We start from the raw sequence: 21525 nt of genomic DNA, 5'->3' as shown, positions 1-21525 counted from the left end.
TTGATAGTTTCGAGTCCCAAGCGACGGCCCTCTAAATTCCCCCTTCGCCATCCTCTTTGCACGATCATGGTCTACCTGGAACCGTCAAATTTCCATTTTGTGATGAGGAATCCCGATTACTCATGCTCATGGCGGATGCTCAAGCATAAATAACAGCACCAACAGCGGACACTTCTTGAACTAACAAATGTAGTTGCTCGCATTCAAAAGCTCGTTGTTGCGGAGTTTTGCATGTAGAAATCAACTAAAATTGTAATAAATGTGTAGAGGTCATGTAAGAGTTCAGTTTTTTACATTATTTCGATTAATTAATCGAATGAAATTGCTAGTTTTTAAAAATGAGCCCTTATCAGTATTAATGAATCTTTACCTGCTATATCTGGCCAATGTAATCTGCAATCTGAACCAAGTCAATGTAAAGTCGATGTAATTGACTAATAGTGACTATTATAGTTATAAATAACACTTTGTATCATGTGACAAACTCTTTGATTTCCATTGGGATAGTGAGCGCCGACCACCCCCAAAAGCTGGTGTCTTCCTCCCCCTGCACCTAGAACGTGGTGGAGCTTTAATACAAAAAATCAATACAGCCACAGCTGCTGGTGTACAACAAGTGAGAAGTTAATCGCAAATGCCGCAGAATAATATAAGAAATAAAATAAACAGCATCCAAGCATAAATTTAATACTTCAGTTCGATTAGGAAACTAAATCTTTATTGTATATTTTCGAATTCAGTCGGAAGAAGGAACGCATTTGAACGCATCAATATGCCGAGCTCACGACGTGCCATCATGAAGCACATATTGTCCGGACTGTGTAACAAAATGAATCGCACCAAAGTGGTGCCCACTGATGTAATGGAGACGCCGCTGAATCGCTGCCTGACCACCTTTGACATTGCTCTGCTTGGTACGCGACCCCACAATCCTCAACTTTGTGCTAATCAATGAAATTTCCTCTGCAGGCATTGGACATATGGTTGGGGCTGGCATTTACGTGTTGACTGGAACGGTGGCCAAGGAAATGGCAGGTCCTGGCATTATACTCTCGTTTGTGCTGGCTGGCTTCATCTCAATGCTGGCAGCTCTCTGCTACGCGGAATTCGGAACGCGAGTGCCCAAGGCTGGCTCCGCTTACGTCTACACCTACATATCAATGGGTGAGTTCTGGGCATTTGTCATTGGCTGGAACATACTGCTGGAGCACATGCTTGGCGCTGCATCGGTGGCACGGGCCTGGAGTGGCTACGTAAACTCCATGCTGGGCGGATGGATTGGCAATACTACCTTGGAGTTGACGGGCGGCATCCATGAGCCAGGACTGGCCCAGTATCCGGACATACTTGCCTTTCTAGTCTGCATCGTCTACGCCGCAGCACTGGCCAGCGGCGTGAAGGCCACGGCGGTCATCAACAGCCTCCTCACCCTGGTCAACATAGCTGTCATGGTGCTCGTGATAAGTGTGGGCTTCTGGTATGCGGACACCAAGAACTGGTCAGAGGCTGAAGGCGGCTTCCTGCCCTACGGCGTTGGTGGTGTCATTGCGGGCGCCGCTACCTGCTTCTACGCGTTTGTCGGCTTCGACTCGATTGCCACGTCGGGGGAGGAGGCCAAGAGTCCCGCCACATCCATACCCATTGCCACAATAATCTCGCTGTGTGTCGTCACGGTGGGATATATTCTGGTGAGCGCAGCTCTGACACTCATGATCCCGATTAGCGACATTAATCCAGCGGCCTCCCTGCCTGAGGCATTTGGCCAACTAAATCTGTCTTGGGCCAAGTACATCATCTCCATCGGAGCTCTCTGCGGCATGACCACCACATTGTTGGGCTCGTTGTTCGCTCTGCCCCGCTGCATGTATGCCATGGCCTCCGACGGCTTGCTCTTTAGTTGTTTCGGCAAAGTGAATGCCAAGACCCAGGTGCCATTGCTGAATCTGGCCGTGTCTGGGATTCTGAGTGCCACTCTCGCTCTGGTGTTTGATCTGGCCAAGCTGGTGGAGTTCATGTCGATTGGAACACTGCTGGCGTACACCATCGTCTCGGCCAGCGTGATTATCCTGCGTTACAGACCCATGTCACGGCTCCACAATCCCATACGGGCACCCGACACCCCCGGCAGTCCCGATGATGTCTCCGACGAGGACTCAATGTCGCAGTCGAGCCTGGACACCGCATCTTCGCCCACGAATTTCTTGATCGAGGAAGGACTGGCTGGACGACTGAAGACAAAGTTCCGCTACCTTGAGCCACTTCTGGGACGCTTCGAGCCCGGTTCCGTCGTCTCTGTGGCTGTTATGCTCTACATCGGTCTGTGCTTTGCCATCTGCGTGGAGCTGAAGGTTTCCTGGACGGAACTGTACTCGGGCACCTGGTGGGCCCTGCTCATCTATGGATTCATCATCTTTGCCGCCTGCCTCTGTGTGGCCGTTATGGCGGTGCACAATCAAAACACACGCGGCTTAGTTTTCAAGGTGCCACTGGTGCCGTTTGTACCGGCGCTGGGAATCTTTTGCAACATTCTGCTGATGGTTCACCTGGACGCTGTGACCTGGGTACGCTTCTTTGTGTGGGTTTGCATTGGCTTGGTGGTGTATTTTCTGTACGGCATTCATCACAGCAATGAGGGTGAAACGTGCTCCTCGTATTCCATTCTGATGACATCCTCCGAGGCTGGAAAATTGCCCTGGGGCTCGGTGAAAGGTTTTGCATCTGGGAAAATTGGAAGGCATACTGCCATAGAGAGATTTACGGGTCGCACAAAGGCAGAAGAAAAGAGAACCATTGCGGAAGAGAGTGATAATGATGCTGCTGGGTATTCCTAAGTCCCAGGCCCTACGTATGTATACTCTGAAACCACTCCGAAGGCTCTATACTCGTACTTAACATAACCCATCCGAATTCTGATGCATTCTTTAATGGCCTGTGTACTAAAATATTAAGTGATATTCTGAGAAATGTGCTCGAGGTAAATCAAAATTGATCGATAGCGAAGTACCTTTGCCACAAAACTATACATTTTAGCCGTGTCTACCGAGAATTATTTACATATATGTACCACTATTTCGATTCTATACCTATACATATATTATATTCTACTATATACCTTTATTGAAAACGTACAAAAATATATATATATATATATAACGGTATGCACACAGCGCATTTGTTAAACGATAGTAAATGTCTAATTGAATATGAATTACTTTGTAAATAAATATATCAAATATTATACATTTTAGACTCTTTAAATAAACACATAAATATATTTAAGGTTTCCTTTGTGCCTTATTGAAACTAATCGGAACAGGAGATGCAATCCTCAATTATACTTAAAAACTAATAATAATAATGGAGCACTGACCTTACGATTCGGAGGGCCGCCTCTCGAGTGGGTCATTGCACTGATGAAATCACGCCCGACTGGCTGATGTGATGGCGCGTCGCAGCGGCAGTGTGAAAGTTTTAAGCCAAAATCGTGCATCGAGAAAGTCTTTTTGATTGAAGCCACACGCTTGGCCACAGGTTCATATTTTTGGAAGCTCATTACGGTTATGGTTTGATCTGTGAAATATTCGATTACAATTTGAAAAATAAGGCACAACCATTATGTCTAGGTCTACTTTGTACATGCAGCTCCAAGCCAATCAGCGTTAAAATGTGATTTTGGTTATCTCTTCTTGCCAATACCTGTACCGATTGAGCAGCTTTAGAGTTCTTGAATCTATTTGTGTTTGCATGTATGAGAAGAATGTCGTCAGGATCATGATTCAGACAAACAAAAAGTGGGGGGAAAGGCAGAAGCATCAAGTTAGCTTGATGACGCAGCTATGGTGACGCATGCGCAGCGACCAACACAATAACATGAATTTCGCCTCAGTGGGTACACCCTTTTATTTCGTCAACCATTGAAAAGGTAAATATCTGTTAAGAGACCCCACAATTGGCAATGCCAAAGGATTTTTTCCGAAATTTATCCTTCCTCTAAGAAAATAGAAGTAGCATGGATAATACCAAGATTTTCGCTTTTTATTACAAAGGGGAAGACTTGCTTTAATAAATAAGTAACACTGTATCCTGCAAACTGATGGACAAGTTAGTAGAGTGTAGTAGATGCTAACATCAGAGTCCTCTCCGCTCATCAAATTATTAAAGAAAGGAGCAACTTTGTTTCGTCATAAAATTAAATAATGTACCGGCAGGAAAATGTGTTTTTTAATGATAAATATAATATTATCTATAGATACATATAAATGTATGTACAAATGTATGTATGTTTCCAATGCTATAATTTCTGTATCATTTTTGTATGGTTTGGTGACACGGTAGCAAGCAGCTTCGGTTGTTAATACTCGTCTCGCGCATATACATACATACACCCGTACATACTTTCCATGCTGACATACATACATACACACATGAGAAAACAGATGCAAAAACATCCAAAAAGAAACTGCGGAGAAAGAGTGAGGTTGTTTCGATTTTGATACCCTCGAAGAGAGTTTGACAGATGTTTCACAACGCGAGAAGAAAATAATTTATTGCTTTATGATGCTTTAATTGCTGTATACTGACCTTCAAAAAAGCATTTGTTTTATTTATTATTTTATAGCATGGATTTATATTTCAAGTCACTCGAGAGAGCTGTCAGAGAGCGCTAATGGATCTGAAAGGGTATCAGAAGCTCGACTAGCGAAACTATGCTTAATTTTTCCTCACACACACACATACATGTAGATCTCGGTCCCGTATTTATCGGCGACTTTGTGTGGATATTGAACCAAAACGAAAGAAGAGGAGTCGAAACAGACGTTTCTTTTTAAATGTGCGAGCGTTACTTTTTGAAAAACGTGCTGGCTGCCAAGCGCCAAAAATGCGTGCGTGCGTACAACTGCTTTTGTGTGTATTTTGAGCATTCTATACGTTTTGTGAATTTTTACAGTGGACGAGAAGAGTCTTTAAACCAATTTCACATTGCATTCTTGCCTTACCTTTAAAACAATAATAAATCTACATCATGTTTTTTCCTGAAAATGCAGTTGGGTTCTGCTGAGGAGATAGGGGCCGGGTCGTATGACTTTTGTAGACCACTGTACATGCTTGGGTTGGTTGGGAATCACCTTGCGCCAGCTGAATATGCGACTACACCAAATATACTACGATCATGTACAGCCGTGCCCCACAGCACTATGTTGATACTTAGGGGATGAAGTAGTGGTACAGCTGGCAATTTCTTGGGCAATAGAAATCTACCTGCGACCTGCGTAGCGCAGTGGTGATCTTCTTCCTTTCGGCGTTCGGGATCCTTCCAACCGATCGACAGCTGCAAACAACAATCGTAAATCGCTTCCAAAACACCGTGTGCGATACATACAGACACGCATGCTCGCATACATACATGCATACATTCGAGTAATTTAAAATCTCTGAATGTAAGATCGCAGATGTTTTTGACATTGTACATACACACATACAATGAGGGGCTGAAATATAGTGCGTAGATCTCTACTGTACATGTGTGCAGGTTAAGTAGTATTTATTGCGAAATGATATTACAAATTATAGTTGTTCATTTATTCTTGGCATTCAAATTTAACGGATCAGCTCCTCAGAACAGAACAGAAACTCTATGTAGTTTACCGTATGTGTGTACGTGTGATGTATTTTATTTTATAATGACGTTTCTAGAGAGAGACAAGCAAAGCCTGGAATTTCAGCTCTCCACGCAATTGTTTTCAAAAATAACGATGGATGACGTTTCTTTCGCTCCCATACAAACTCACACACACATGCAAACACTGCCTTGTGTGAGAGGAGAGCGAGAGAAACAAGACATATTTTATTGAAGGTTTGGCAGTACAGTCCAAGAGCAGTTGCGTTGGCAAATCTACTTTTCACTTTTCAGACTTGCCTGAACACACATAAATAGGCAGTTCCGAGAAATTTGTGTTAATGGTGGTGGTTGGTTGGTTCAATAACACAGGCGCAGCCGCCAAGCCAGGTCAAATTGTAGTTGCCCGCACATGAAATTTACCTGCACAGGCACCGTCGCAGGAGAAAGAGGGGGACCAAAAAATAAGCACCCCTAGACTCCATTACCTTGTTTTTCATGTGACGTGGATGTCATGAACTTCGATTCGAAACAACTACCGAATAACATTCGTTTGGCGAGTACATTCGTTTGTTTTAAGCGACGTCGGTCGGTCGTGTTTAGTCCGCGCACGGAATAGCGAGTGTGAGAGAGTTTCGATTTGTTTTAAAATCGGACAAAAGCAACGCGCGTTTACATTATTCAGCTAGCTGCGAGAATTTCGTCAGAAATTGTCTCTGTTGCGAAATACATACAAGAGATCGAAATATTCCGCCTAGCAAAACGTGCCGAACGATGCGTCGTTAAATGTCAAAATAGTTAACTAACCCTGCAGGCTGCAATAAAATGCCAATCGCGCGGTAGACCAACCAATCGTCACAGCAACCGTCACGGTCCCACCGAAGAGTACCCCTCCCCAATCCAAGCGAAAATTGTGATAAACGCCGCCAGTGTAAAGAAATAACAGTGAACTCTGCAATACATGCAACATGGATAACAGTGGAGTGCAGAATAACACTACAACGGCCGAGGCCGACAAAATAGTCATCTACTCTCAGCCCGCCTCGCCAACAGTCGCCTCCGCGGCCAGCCCTGCAAGAAGCAGCATAAATCATCAGCATTCCCCAGCCAATGGCAGCAGCGGCAGCAGCATCGAAGAACGCCTGTCACCCACGATGAATGCGGGGTCACTTTTCACGCCCAAGAAGGAATTTCCCAGCGCCAAGATGCTGCAGACGATCCGCGAGAAACTGCTCACGCCTGGTGGGGCCTGCGAGCTGTGGGCCCTAGGCATCGCCGCCGAGCCAACTGAAAAAGGGTTGACCGGAGAGCAGCCGGTGAAGCTGATCAAGAATCGTTACCTGATCAGCGCTCAACCTAGTCACATTTCGGCAGCTGCGGCAGCTAAAACACCCGCCTCGTATCGCCATCTCATCGATCTCACGTCCTCGAACCTCAAGTGCGTGGACGTCTTCAGTGGGGAGCAGTTCCTCTGCCGGATCATCAACGAGCCGCTGGACAAGGTGCAGCGGGCCTACTTCCAGCTGCAGCAGGACGAGGACCTGTGCCGCAGCACCATCTACGGCCACTCGCTCATCCGACCCGTGCACGACATTGTGCCGCTGTCCAAGGACCGCACCTACATCATCATTGCGCAAGCGCAGCCGGGTCGCGACTCTGTCGGACTCACGGGTGTCTATGAGAACCTGCACACCTACATCAGACACGAGAAGCGACTGTGCGAGGCGGAGGCGCGTGCCATTTTCCACCAGATATGCCAGACGGTACAGGTGTGCCACCGCAACGGCATCATCCTGCGGGACCTCAAGCTGAAGCGCTTCTATTTCATCGACGAAGCCAGGTGGGTGTCTCTCTTATTCCCCCCTTTTCCCCTTCTTGTGTTACTCGAACACTATTATCTCTCAGCTATGGCAAGACACCTTCAAATTTAAGCGCCACCATTTGCTGGCCGTGTATGGATGGGATGGGGTGGGGGGCTGCAGCGGCTGCGGCTTATTTTGCAATTCGATGAAAACTCGTTATGCGCCGCGAGAGCTTGTTGGTGTTGGTTGTGGTGCCACAATTGTTGCTCTCGTTATTGGCCCATGTTTTTGTTGCTGCTGTCGTCGTCGACGTTGTGGGTAACATTGAACATTTAACAAGTGTTGCAATCGAATCACCAATAGGCCAACAAAAACAATTATACTCACGAAAAGAGCATACACACACCTACATATGAGTACGATACTGAGAGCAGTCTGCTACAGTCGTGGCGAAAATGTTGGCACCAGTTCATATCATGGAGTACAGCAATGTTTCGTTTTGCTTATTTAAGGAATTATAGCACCACCACAGTGCCTTTGACTTTGTGCGCATTAGAATACTGTGGGTGTGTATGAGTGTGTCGAAGCCCGGCCAAATGAATGCATTTGAATTCATACATACTGATGTATATAAATATGTGTTTATACAGTCGCTGATGTAATATTGAGTAGGCTCGCACAAGCACTTTTAGGAAGAGAATAATTGTACACAAGTAAATAAAACCTATGTAGATATCTGGCTTCATATCTATAAACATAGACATTTGCAGAGACATAGGGTAATGGAAATTTGTTTTCATTGCTAGAGATAACATTTTCGCCCTAATTAACAGCGAAAACAACAGATTTCGATGACGTGTTTCATTGTAAATTCTAACAGTATTGCAAGTCAGAGGTGCGATAGTATCATATGGGTATGTGTGTATGTATAATTAACTTCATTGAAAAAGACTGCGTAATATTTTGGTTGATTCAGACATACTTATGTACGAGTATGTGTGTATGCATGTTCCCATCAAACGCCACACGCACACAACGAATTGAAATTTTAAGGTCACAATGCGGCGAGTGGCCCTGACTCTGATCTTCTGTATTTCTATACACACAAATTGTACGTACTGTGTGTGTGATGTGATGTGATGTGCTCGCACGAAGACGCAGTTGTTATTATTTTACTCGGTATGCAGAAAACATATCCAAACATGCTTTTACATCAATACATACATACATACATATATTTATGTATTCTTTTAGATGGCAACATACAAGTACTTTTGTAAATATATATATGTATGTATATATGAGCACCTTGAAAGATATATACCCACATGTGTGGGTATTTTTCAAGGTGTTTCAATAATTATCTGTCGCCCGTTTTCCGTATTTTCGTTTCGTTTATTCACTTCGAAACGAGAGAGAAGAGAGAGAGAGAGGCAATAACACTCGCTCATCGCTCGCTTCCCTCCCTCTCTCTCTCTTCTTCCCTCTCTGTTTGTCTTTGACTCTCTTCTCGAAGACGCTCTCTGGCCGCTCACGGCACAAACCTTTTCCAGGCGGACGAGGTCAATTTGTTGTAACTTCAAGCACTGCAAGTGGGGGGTGAGAAGCTAGTTTTTGCTCAGGGTCAGCCTCGAGGTTTTAAAATGTGCTCTTTCCACGCTCTATACTGAATACACACCGATGCACACGTGCAGACACAGATGTTCACGTATTCGGCTTTGCTAGCTCAATAGAGGCCATCGTCTGTTACTTTTTGGACAATGTTTCTCCCAGCATCCCTCGCTTGTAGTAAAATTCAAATGTTTACGATGTTTGCCAGGAAGTTGCAACGCAGAAAACATTTTCCAATCTGTTCAAGGATCAGCAGAGATTCCCTATGAATAAAACACATATTCTTAAATTTTGCTGCACGCATTGTATGACATGAGACCGACCCGTCCGTGTTTTGGGGAGATAGCAGTCATAAAATATGTTGGAACAATCGATCTGCAAGGGTATCAAGAGCTATACGGCCCTCAATCTTGTCTTTCCTCTTTGTATTTTTTTTTTTTTTTGCATTCAAATGTGGGCCAATGTCAATGATGACCGAGCCGAGCCGAACAGCCGAGGCATTCGTTCATGGGTGTCTGGGGTCGCGAGCTTCGCTTTCGTCATCGACTGCGCTCTTGGCCAAATTCGACTCGACTTGACTTGACTCGGGGGCTGGCAGCTGCCTTTCGACTTGTCAACGGCGTCGGCGTCGGCGTCGCCGATCGATTTGAGTCTTTTGCGGCATTGCGCGGGCCCCACAAAACCCAAAATCAAATCGAAGTTGTGCAACGTAATGAGATTGCACATACGTTACGGAAGAATGTATAGCTAGTGGGTTTTAGTTTCGTTTAGTAAATGTTTGTAAAGAATTCGTTACTTTGCTTATGGATATATTTAACAATTAAGTAAAACGTATATTTTCCTTCCTTGCAGAACTAAGCTGCAGTACGAATCGTTGGAGGGCTCAATGATAGTCGATGGCGAAGACGACACACTGAGTGATAAGATCGGCTGCCCATTATATACAGCACCGGAGCTACTGTGCCCCCAGCCGACGTATAAGGGAAAGCCAGCGGACATGTGGTCCCTTGGCGTGATTCTCTACACGATGCTCGTCGGGCAGTATCCATTCTACGAGAAGGCCAACTGCAACCTCATCACTGTGATCCGTCACGGCAACGTGCAGATACCCACCACGCTCTCAAAGTCGGTGCGGTGGCTCCTGCTGTCGCTCTTACGCAAGGACTACATGGAACGCATGACCGCCACCCACATCTTCCTGACTCCGTGGCTGCGGGAGCAGCGTCCGTTTCATCTCTACCTGCCCGTCAATGTGGAAGTGGCCGAGGACTGGGACGAAACGGAGAGCAGCGACGATGGAGCAGCAGTCATGGATGAGGATGAAGGCGGGCTCTGTTCCCTGGGGGATAAGCACGAGTATGAGGATATCGGCGTAGAGCCACTCGACTATACGCGCAGCACACTGCAAATGGCCCAAGCCACTGCATTGAGTGCGGACGTGGAAATGGGCTGATCAACGCACCGGAAGTCCCCCCACGGGTTGCTTTCATGGTAACGCTGGGAAGCAGCATTAGCTGCTTCTCCATTCAGTTAGAGCTGCGGAAACAGAATCCTACTGGACCTCGCCGGATGGTGGCAGGGCTATGAATTGTGGGTATGGGTTGTTCCCACACTATTCCGGTACGGCTCGGGGAGCGCTGAAACTGAACGCGTTCCACATCTTCCTGCAGGTGGTACTGCCAACAAAGACTTAAAGCCTCGCTTAAACTCTCTCAGACACAAGAACTCACTGCCTTCCAATAATTACGAGGACGCACTTTCGTTTATGAATACGTTCTTCGTGCTCTCACCTTTGCAACCGATTCTTCCTAAAAAAACAAACACAAACTTATGTACAATATAAACATTATAATTTTTTGTAAACTGTTGATCTTATCAAAAGACAGTCGCCCTGATTTATTTTTTGGGCTCTAAAACCATTAGTTTTCATGTTAAAAGTGCAACGAATGCAAATTGTTATTTATTTATAATTATATAATTTTTTCCTGTATTTCGCTTGGTCTACTACCTACTTTTAGAAATCTTGTAAGAGAAAATCGTGAAACCTAATACATTAAAATTTGATCTCACCAAGAACCGAACTGACTTCGAATCCATTTATCAATTTATATTTGCCTTGGAGGCTCCAGCTTATGAGCCTTGAACGTTATATATGAGCGTTATATAGCAACAAAAGTATATTTCGATTGGAACTTATCTTTCATTTGGTATGAACACGTGGCACCTCGAGGCTAACTACAGTTAGCTAATAACTATGAGAGGTACATATATACCATGATTCCAGATATTCAGCTGGAAATGAATTTGTTAACATTTCGACTTGCCAAAACTCGAGCTATAAAAGTTAATTGTACGAGTGATTCTTGAACCCCCCAAATTGATAATGCATTGGGAAGGTGTTTTGCAAGTTGAAGGGGAAAGAATAACTAGTATATGTCATGATGGCGAACGTGACTTTCTGAGCGCTCTGCTTTGCTTACTTTTTGCCATGCAATATCAAATAAACTAACGCCACTCGTTCTAACTGATATTGTGAACGGTGGGGTATTTTCCTATCAACAAGATTCCCCACCACAACTGTCTTCCGACATGCCGACGTGACGGAGGGGCTTCGCATGTATGTATGTATGCATTGTATAGGTACAGCGTGTGTGTGTATGTGTGAGCCAACCTACCTGTGATCGAGCACAGCACAGCACTTCCATTCGTCGTCAGATTATGAAATTGCCTACCGAATGAGAATTGCGAGCGAGCTTACTGCGCAAAACACAAAAACTGCTGACAGCGACGTCACCTTCGCACATTATGACTCTCGAACTTCGTAGCTCAATGCCTATTCTAAGATATCAGTTATAGGTTCCAGAATGTTCAGATGATTTTAACAGTTTTTTGCTAAAAACATAAACAGGCAACGCGAATGCAGCATACAAATGTATTGATATTTTACTTGTTTATTATGGCTTGTACCATTCTGGCCACTGAGACCATTTTTTGTAGAATGATTTTTATTGATATTATACTAACAAATGTTAGTTGATATAAGTCGATATCTCAGCAGCTGCAGCTCAAAACTATAGCCACCAAATTAGCTGCAGTAGATCCTTATTTTGTATACCCTATCAATGAAGGAGTATAATAGAATTAGCAGAAACAAAGTACAATGCACCATCACTTCCCGCCTGATAAGACAATCTGGTTGAAATACCAGTGGATCGTAGTTTCTGTCAGTGAAATTAAAACCAGTTTAACAAAAGAGCCAAATTCACTTTTAAAGCTCTAACATTTAACAATGTTACAACTATGAAATTAGACTAGAACCATGTCAACTACTTTCCCTGACCCCAACCTTTAATTTCAAAGCCGTTCCACTTTGTAGTTTCTTTCGTTACCGTTCTGTAGCTTTCCAATTTCTACACCATTCCAATTCGGTTTGTCGATCGTAATTACTTCCACCTTTCATAAATGCATGTACATACATATGTACATATGTATGCGCGTATGCAGTTCATACACACATGCATATCTACATCCAGTACTATTGCACTCAAAGTGGGTTGAATACCCAATCAGTTACGTTAAATCGATTCATCGGAAATAGGAATTTAAGTTTCTCGAACGAGATGCGATATACTTTCTAGACAGATCAAACATTTTCCACGACATTTTCAGTCAATCAAACGTTCTCTTTAGGTATTTAGCACAAGTATTTTGGCGAAGACTCGTGACTAATTGCGGAAACTGTGTACCAAATAACTGAAACATTTTATTTTCTATGTGCACTGTACGCACTGTATAAATATATGTACATATGTATATACAATATGCATCTGTGTAGGCGACCGCTGTCCCCAAAATTTTTAGTTCCTCATTATTTATTTTTACAGCCGGCTTGCATCAGCAAATGCACGCAAGATGCCTGACGTTCTGACGTAAATATATTTATTTTTTATTATAAAGGCTTTTGATTGGCCATGATTTAACCGTTTGATTGAACATGAATGATCCAATATTTATCGCGATCGAAAAGAGCAAATTGTTGGACATAAGTTTTTCAATAATTTACAATAATGTGCAATAATGTAAATCAAGTTATTTTAGTTGTTTAGCCCAGGTCGATCAAGTTGTTTTAGTTGATCAATCAAATTCTATCATACTCAATAATGTTCAATAAAGTTGTTTGAGTTGTTCAATCAAGCTGATCTTATTGTTCGTTCTCTAGCACTCTCTCTACGTCACACACCTTGCAACGTAATCAGCTAAGTTATAGTTCGGTATATTTTTGAGGGTGGTGCGGTATATTTTGTATATATAAATCGGCAGTCACACTGCTTCAATTGTTTTTTTATAAATAAATAAAATATTTAATTAATTGGTGAACGAGAGCTAGCCGGCTGTCTCAATTAAATTTTGATGAATAGTTGTAGTTTAACGATATCACAATGAAGATTACAGATCTGAACATAGACTGTCTTCTGGTGATTTTCAAGTACTGCTCCGAGAGCGAGTTGATGTGCCTGGCCAAGGCTAACCAGCACCTGGGCAGGATTATAGATGCTCACATATTTTACCCACTCACGAGGGACTTACTGCTGTGCGGCCATAGAAACGAACCTTGTGTTGAGAAAAGGTCTGAATGGTTGATTATGGACGTGAAGGCGAAGGCAGTGGTGGGTGTTAACAGCATATTTTATCATCGTTCAGAAACAAAACGCATCTTACTCATCAAGAGAGACTTCAAGTATCGAGAAATTGGCTGAGCGGTACCTACAGAGAACGTCCCTACTACCACCACGCGCACCTCTTCCCCACGAAGTTGTTCCTCGAAAGGGACGCTCTGTACGTCACGCATGACAGTTATTTACGCAAATACCTGCGACCGGCTAAGGAGGCTCTGCCGCGTTGGTTTGACGAAGAAATTACCACTGCCACAAGGAGCGACATATCGGATTTTCTAAAGAAACAAGATACGCTCTTTGCGGGTCGCATCTGTGGCGCGTGCTTTCTGTGCGATGAGAATGGAATCACAGAACAACAAATGCATCAGCCCAACGAGTACCTATACAGCGTCGACTTCATCAACGATGTGTTTGTCACCAGCACGGATGCCTGCTGCAAGGTGTGGCAGCGCTCCCAAGAGTTTGGACTCACGCACTTTGATCTGGCCATAAAACTGGAGCATTCATTCAAGTCTCTAAAGTTGAGTGCCGACGGGGAATGGCTCTACGGGGGTCTCTACACAGACAAGGGTCGACGGGCATTGCGAGCCATCCACGTGGAGAGGTAGCTATACATTTATACCATTATAATTGAGCTATAATGCTAACCAGATTTATTTCCACAGTGGCGAGGAGGTGGTTTACAATTCAAACACCATTTCCATATATGATCTGAAGATAAAGGATGAGCATGTTCTCTTTACGGCTAATTTCGATACGACATTCAGAATGTTTGATCGCCGCATTGATCGAGATGTCGCCATTTGGGAGGATCCGTTCGACTCTTCATTTTACTGCCTCGAGTACGATGGCCTTTACGCCGTGCTCTGCGGCACCAACCGACACGCCCGCGTCAATCTCTACGACATTCGAATGCCCAAATACGTGCAGTTGTTCTTTCCCGGGCGAACGCGTCAACAGAACTGCCAGTCGCCCGTCTACAGTCTAGCCTGTGATAGCCAATATTTGTTTGTGGCCACGGACCACAATCTGCGTGTGTTCGACTTCAAAGCCAACTGCGGTGTACGCAGGGACTATAGTCGCATCTATGATTTCAATCGCTAACAAAAATTTGATTTTCAATTAGTTGAATTGTAGAGCAGAATCGAAAGAGTGACATCAGAAAGGTATAAATTATTATTAAACGGACCTGATGCACTTTGACCATTTATATATATATTAATTGCTTTACAAAGTAAAAACAAAGCAGTGTTGGGTAATGGTGGAAACGCTGCCCACCCAAGGGGCTGCTCAGATCAGCTAGAAGCAAGTGGCAAAACAATAATTTATAAAACCAATGCCAAAATCGTATTTGAAGTATTAGATATTTTTTGAAAACAAATTTTATTGACCTGCCGACAAATTGGAACCACAAAACTTAATTAGCTAAATTAGAAACTTTAAAACATCCACTTAAAAATCATGTACACAAAAGTTATGATAGAAACTTATAAGTATGCACGAATATCGTATCGTAAAGGCTACATGTATGTACCTTGATGCATGTATGTATGTATGTAATACGTGATGTACATGGGAGTGTACGTTGTGCGCGCTAGACTTTGACATTCAAATTGCAAATTTCCTGGTCAAGTTGTGTATTTGTAATACGTTTCCGTGAGGTGAGCCATAATCCTATCACTGTAGAAAATTAAACTAAAAACTACCAGAAATCGTTGTAACCGTACACAATTACTACTTTTCGTATCTTACAATGTTATGCTAGTAAAAACACATACACACATATGTCGGAAACCGGAAAGGAAAGTGGAACAGTTCGGCCAAAATTCGTCGTGGTTGGTTTGGTTTAGTTTTTTTAGCAGGCACTTTATCTATTCTGTAATTTGATGCATTTACAACAACTGGCAGCAGCAGCGGCAACCTCTCTCGATGTATAAACTTAAGCCGAAAAAAGAAATTATTTTGAATACCGAGATAATAATCTGATCTGCAAGGGATCTATCCATTTGCAATATATATTTCCATTGCCCAAGTAATCTTAGGTCTACTGTACACGGAGGAACATGGTGCTACAGCGACTACCTAGTAGAGTGCTTTGTTGCTGTCGAAAGCGGCGATGAATTATCCGACGGCTTATCCGCCGTGGAAGGAATCGAAGGCGACTCTGCTGCACTCGCACTCGCACTCGCACTGTCATCTGGGACTGTGTGCTCTGTGCTTTGCGGATGATCCAGGCCTTCATTCAGAGCAGCTGCTAGCTCACCATTGAACTGCAGCAGACAACCCAAGGCACCAAAGTAGCCCTCATGCTCCAGGAAGAGTCCCTTCATTGTGCCATTCGACCAGAATTCCATGGCGTACGCCAGCAGCTTCATGGATATGGGATTCACACGCAGAAAGTTGCCCACAAACACCACCTATACAGAGATATCACGTTAGTCTGTGATTTTAAACGATTTTGTGTTTATATCTCACTCACCCTGTCTATCTTCTCATTCAGGGCACACATGCGCGCTATGGAACCAATATTGTTAGTTATTGTGACTAGTGTGGCATTGGCCAGATCCTCGCGGGACACTGAAACCCGCTTGTCGTCAATGTGCATTTGGCCAAAGCTGAAAGTAAACGAAACAAATTGAGTACAGCAAAGGAAAGCTTGGATTTGTAGCGTGTGTTACCTGGATGCCACCAAATCCCCGGGCAGACCAAAGCGATTGTAATCGCCGCCATAAATATCCTTTACCAACTTGTCCACCTTTCTGTTGTCGCCCTTGGTGGCCAGCTGTATGGCTTCCTCGAAGGTTGTACAGCCGGTAAGCAAACAGCATAGACCTAGGAATGTGCCGCCGCCCAAGCTGCAAGAGAAGCCAGAGAATAAGAGAAATAGACTCTTCAATTTGTTAGAACTTTTACCAACCTTGTGCCTGAGATGCGTTTGTAGTTGTCGGGTCCGTAGACAGCCAGAATGGAGACGCCGGAGCCAACATTCACCAATATGAATGGAAATGGTTGTGAAAAATTGAATGCACGCTTCTCGCTTTTGCTGCATGAGAGAGTTTCATCGAAACTGCATAAGTACATAAGTAAAACATATACTCTGATGTATCATTTACTCACATTATGTCCCGTGCATGCTCGTAGTAGTAGCATTCGGTGCGATTGTGCAGATCGGCAAAGAGTATGCCTTTGATGAGCGTATCCAGTTCGTCGAATTTGGCCAGCTTCATGTTCACTTGATCACGGAAATCCTTCTCGAATTTGAAGGCTCCACCGCCAGTGGCACAGACAGTGGTCACCAGTTCGGCCATGCCCTTTTGCTTGGCCAGGGACAGAAAGTTGCCCATGTCTGTGGTCTGAAACCGAATGAAATGCAGGGAGCCACGTCGCTTACGTATCTCCACATTGTCCATCTGCAAAGAGGGAGGATTAGAGTTAGAGTTGATCCAATGCCAGGCTTTTGTTCTTTATGCAAGCATCATTTATCCAAGTACTATTACGTATGAGCTGCCAGTTTTTTTGGGCAGTAACACGAGCGCGTACTTAGCTTCATAAATATGCCAATAGACTGACGACTCGTCGGGGCCCCATTAAAAAAACAACAGCCACAAGTGCAAAAGTCAATGATCGCGCCATGTAAGCGTTCGTCGTCAAAGCCCTTCTCTTCCTACAGTGCGCTGCTCATTTATATATATATATATATGTATCCGTAGTTTTGCTGTTTATTCAATGTGATTTTTGCTTTCCCACTAACAGTGCCCCTGTCCGCCCTATTGGGTAATACTTAGCTTATATTTTCAGACCAAAAACCGTGCGCATCTGCGAACTGACATACAGTAGAAGGTTTACTCTCTTGAGTCTAAAATCTCTCTCATTAGCTGTAGGGATCTCTACTACGACGCTGTGCAAACGGAAAGCTAAGACACACAAACAGAGAGCAAGAGTGAGAGAGAAACGTACTACAGATGAAATCATCATCAGACGACGACCCATTCCGACCTGCACAAGATGACTTTGTTGACACTAGACGCGCAAATATCGCCGCTCGATCATATTTTAGATGATAATGATGTTGATAATGGCCTGCACACGCGCTTCTTTCACATTACGTTACAAAAGGCACACACCCATTAGCCATCCATCCAGTTTGAATGATGAAATGCAACGAATGTCATCATCATGCCCTTGAATCATTGACGACCAAATTCCGGCTCTGTCTGCGTGATCATCTTACCTGCAAGTGCGTGTCGCGGTGTCCGGTTTTGCCATATGCAGAGTTTTTTGTTAAATAACGGCGTATATTCCGTAAAATGCCCGCCTCGCGATCCTGTTCGTCGGGCGTGATATCCTTCGGCTCAAAGTAAACCAATTTTGTGAGGGTGCCGCCAATGTCCATGCCAAACCATGGCATTGCTGTAAAGATTGAGAAGAAATAAGTAAATATTTAAAGCAATTATTGGGTAACAACTAAACCACAGTTTGACGTTCAGCTACGTTTACTATATATATTTCTGAGAAATCTGTACAGCAGGGTTGAGGGTTTATGTGTACCTAAGAGAAACTTTTGTCGCCCATTTGCCCCTCTATGAACTTGAAAGAGGGTACCGCGGCGTTTTACCAAGTTCATATGTCTTAGTAGTAGATAACATGCCAGAAAGTACCCCAGAAGTGGTACCCTAACACTTTACACAATTTTTAGAGCAACTGTCAAATTTTGATATATATTTTAACTAACAACGGAGATTTTCAACACTAAAAAAATGTAAACTACAGCCTAAACTTGTTCTTAACTCTGCCCACATTGATGACAAGTATTCAAACGCAAATTGCATGCCTTGTGTATGACTAGAGAAAACTTAACTAGAGTGAAGTGCAGCACCTTTGAAACACCTTCAAGTGCCAACGGCAACTAGTTTTCCAAAACATTACAAGAGCAAAAAAAAAAAGAAAAGAAATCGAACTTCAAACTGCTGACTCGCTGGCTCGCTGGCTGACTGACTGAATGTTTGAAAGCGGTTGTTTGGTTCATGTTCATTGTGTCAAGATCGAAGTTGCCGCAAAACTATGTCACACACACAGTATATGCATGCACATATACTTATATCTATTTATCTAGCTGTATGGGTATGGGTGTATCTTTGTGTTGCACGCACCGCTTTGGATGATTAGATCAAAGATCGATGTAAAATGTAGCGCCTCCGGCATGATGTAAGCCCGTATTTATTATTTATTTTGGACGGAGTGCGGAGTGTATGCAAATAGCGCGCGACTTTATTCCGCAGTTGAGTCGAGTGGAGTGGCCAGGCCGTAGAACGGCGCTGCACATAACACGGAACTTGTAATCACAGCCTAACACGTTTCGTTTACGTTCATTTGGTTGGTTCCACCCAATACCCTATACATATGTACAGGCACAGGCAAGTGCGTATTTGAGTGTTCAAGTGATTATAACTTTTTTGTGCACTTTATGTACAGATATAGTGTGTAATCGTATAGGTAGAGCGATTAGGGAGCGCGGCCAATAACCGGAAACATTTTTACTCTCGCAGGCAAGGCGAGGCAAGGCACGACGCGTCGATGGCTTCCAACTGACGACTGAGACTGACGGATTATATATTAGCCGTCAAAAGCTATTGAATATTGCCAACAATTGGGTGGGTAAATCGAGTCGAATCGAATCGAATCGAATCGAACCGAAACATTTACCGCCCCCCCTCCAAACGGGCGTGTCAGCGAGTAAATACACCACTTCTTATCTGCACTTTGCTCGCGTCGGTTATCGGGCAGGTTGAATAAATGTCTAAAATGACCAAGTATACGAGAGCATTTGACCACTCAATGAGACAGTGATATTATGTACGCGCCGCGAGTGCGGTTTAAATTACTTTACAACTCTCGCTCATAGTTCAAAGGATTGCATATAATAAAAGAACGAATAAAGTTACTTAACTTTCGTTCATTCATTCATTCTAAATTTGTATTTGGCATACAGAATCTGTCAATCAAATGTTTGATCAACTGATAATACAGCAATCAGAGCCAGACATTCTAAAAATTTCCAATCAGTTTGGTTTCTGTATAAGTCCTCGTACTATTCCCAGTGGAAACTTACACATCAGCTCATCCACGGGTGAAACGGCAGAGCTGGCGGCAGGGCTGGGAGCTGGACTGGCTGCACCAGACAACATGTAGTCGCAGGAACTTTGACTCTGTTTTGTTTGTGGATGTTCAACAACTGCAGGCGATACCGCATCCGTGTCATGCTGCAAGGTGGCCGAGTCCTTGGCGCCCTTGCCCATAGCCTCGCGCCAGGCAGTGCGCCATGAGTTTCGTTTTGTTGAGATCACAGGTGAGGTACTACTGGGTGGATGTGCGGCTGTGGGTGCCAGCGAGGCGCTTGTGGATTTCTTATCGCTGTGCAATTTGAATATTTTCAAATTAAATGAATATTTTGAGTCGCGCGTCGGAACTTTCATTTTTGTGCTGATTTTCTCTAAAAAGAGTTTGGAGTACTGCACAAAACTATATCACAGGCTATGCTTGAAGCCAACAATTGCCGAACGAACGTAATGTATTGGTCCGGATTTAAACAAAATCTCTCGAGTCGCGGTCTCTATTTGGATTTTTGCTTTGAGAAGACGAACTGACGAACGTCGGGAGATCGCGCGATCCGATCCGTAGACCGTTCGAAAACAGGCATGAAACGCGTTTGAATGAAATTTTATTGTCACTTCGCACGAACCGAACGCCAACGACGACAACAGCGGCAACGCCGAAAGTAAATCAGCGCCAGGCCAGGCCAGTGTTTGTGTCGACGTCACCATTGCTTTCGCATATGTAAAAGCTCTACTTGTACATACATATATATGCAGATGTACAAGGTACATACATATTCGTATAACCGTATTAATGAGCGGAGACATCGTCGGTTCGAAATTAGCCTAAACATTACGAAAAAACGCACATTTAAAACAAATCCAAAGCAACAACGACCTGGCATGACCCCTCGCGCGGTTATGGGACGTGATCGAAGCATAGAATTTTCTTTTGCGACTGCCCTGTCCCTAGATGCTAAAGGTGCTAAAAGTCATTTATCAGTTGAATGCTAGATTGGATGCAAGTCTTGTTTCATTCATGGTCAGGCCCATCATGATAAGCGGAACTGGGGCGGTAAAAAAGAGCATTCGCAGACTGATGAAAGTCCATGAGACAGTTCATGTGTTCACAGTCTCAAAATCAGACTGTAACTACACAAATATTTATAATAGATTCGACCTTCGCATGCTGCCACACGACAGGGTACCCATTGATCATCGTCGATGAAGCCCCTCTCACACATAGAATGTGTAATGTACTCACCTTTCGCCAAATGGTAGCTCAGGGATACCGGATCATCCTCTATCATTGTGAACAGTAGAATGGAAAGCCAACGGAACGCACAAAAATGCCTATATCTTTAGTAAACGTTTTGCAACAATGGCAGATACCGACGATGATCTTATCGGGAGATCAGAGCAAACACAGAACGTCAAATGATTGTGCTGGGCGGACCGTGCAGTTCTACATACATAAGTATGTCTGTATGTGGCACGGTGGGAGCTGGGAATTGATGCTGCACGTATCCTTGTGCAAAATATGATGTATCCTTGTGGTCCAATGCGTTCGGAAACTTGATATAAGTGCTGGCCTTATAATTTACCGGATTATTTTACGTTTATGCCACGATATCACAATGAAACCTTCAAAACAATGCCCCGGATGAAGTTATTTATTAATTCTTTAATTCAGCGAATCAGCTGTTGCGGGAGCTGTTTATCGATAT

The 21525-nt window shown here is 43.8% G+C and overlaps 4 protein-coding genes across 11 annotated transcripts; 3 read left to right on the top strand and 1 right to left on the bottom strand.

The window, feature by feature from the left end:
- Positions 1 to 259: 259 nt before the first annotated feature.
- On the top strand, positions 260 to 15652 carry LOC117588894 (F-box/WD repeat-containing protein 4). Its single transcript, XM_034280442.1, has 4 exons — positions 260 to 263; positions 13455 to 13657; positions 13732 to 14310; positions 14372 to 15652. Exons 2-4 carry the CDS (start codon positions 13470 to 13472, stop codon positions 14808 to 14810), a joined length of 1206 nt encoding a protein of 401 aa, XP_034136333.1. The 5' UTR covers positions 260 to 263; positions 13455 to 13469; the 3' UTR covers positions 14811 to 15652.
- Positions 575 to 3170, top strand: LOC117588887 (cationic amino acid transporter 4). Of its 2 annotated transcripts, XM_034280427.1 has the most exons (3): positions 575 to 623; positions 741 to 914; positions 970 to 2831. In XM_034280427.1, exons 2-3 carry the CDS (start codon positions 773 to 775, stop codon positions 2829 to 2831), a joined length of 2004 nt encoding a protein of 667 aa, XP_034136318.1. In that variant the 5' UTR covers positions 575 to 623; positions 741 to 772. The 2 variants fall into 2 exon arrangements, with proteins under 2 accessions (XP_034136318.1, XP_034136319.1); XM_034280428.1 differs by lacking the exon at positions 575 to 623 and having other exon boundaries at positions 773 to 914; positions 970 to 3170.
- On the top strand, positions 6178 to 11106 carry LOC117588891 (tribbles). The gene is made up of 2 exons (XM_034280440.1): positions 6178 to 7457; positions 9883 to 11106. Exons 1-2 carry the CDS (start codon positions 6586 to 6588, stop codon positions 10481 to 10483), a joined length of 1473 nt encoding a protein of 490 aa, XP_034136331.1. The 5' UTR covers positions 6178 to 6585; the 3' UTR covers positions 10484 to 11106.
- Positions 15557 to 21490, bottom strand: LOC117588890 (pantothenate kinase 3). 7 transcript variants are annotated; one of them, XM_034280437.1, is made up of 7 exons: positions 21063 to 21490; positions 17938 to 18116; positions 16824 to 17116; positions 16624 to 16773; positions 16385 to 16561; positions 16186 to 16321; positions 15557 to 16123 (listed from the first exon to the last, which is right to left on the bottom strand). In XM_034280437.1, exons 1-7 carry the CDS (start codon positions 21106 to 21108, stop codon positions 15785 to 15787), a joined length of 1320 nt encoding a protein of 439 aa, XP_034136328.1. In that variant the 5' UTR covers positions 21109 to 21490; the 3' UTR covers positions 15557 to 15784. The 7 variants fall into 7 exon arrangements, with proteins under 7 accessions (XP_034136328.1, XP_034136330.1, XP_034136325.1 ...); XM_034280439.1 differs by having other exon boundaries at positions 16624 to 16749; positions 21063 to 21487; XM_034280434.1 differs by lacking the exon at positions 21063 to 21490 and adding an exon at positions 19816 to 20417 and having other exon boundaries at positions 16624 to 16749.
- Positions 21491 to 21525: the final 35 nt, after the last annotated feature.

The sequence above is a fragment of the Drosophila guanche genome, unplaced genomic scaffold, assembly GCF_900245975.1.
Source record: "Drosophila guanche unplaced genomic scaffold, DGUA_6, whole genome shotgun sequence".
Lineage (NCBI taxonomy): Eukaryota > Metazoa > Arthropoda > Insecta > Diptera > Drosophilidae > Drosophila > Drosophila guanche.
The sequence above is the reverse complement of the archived record's forward strand: the minus strand, read 5'-3'. Positions and strand labels throughout refer to the sequence as shown.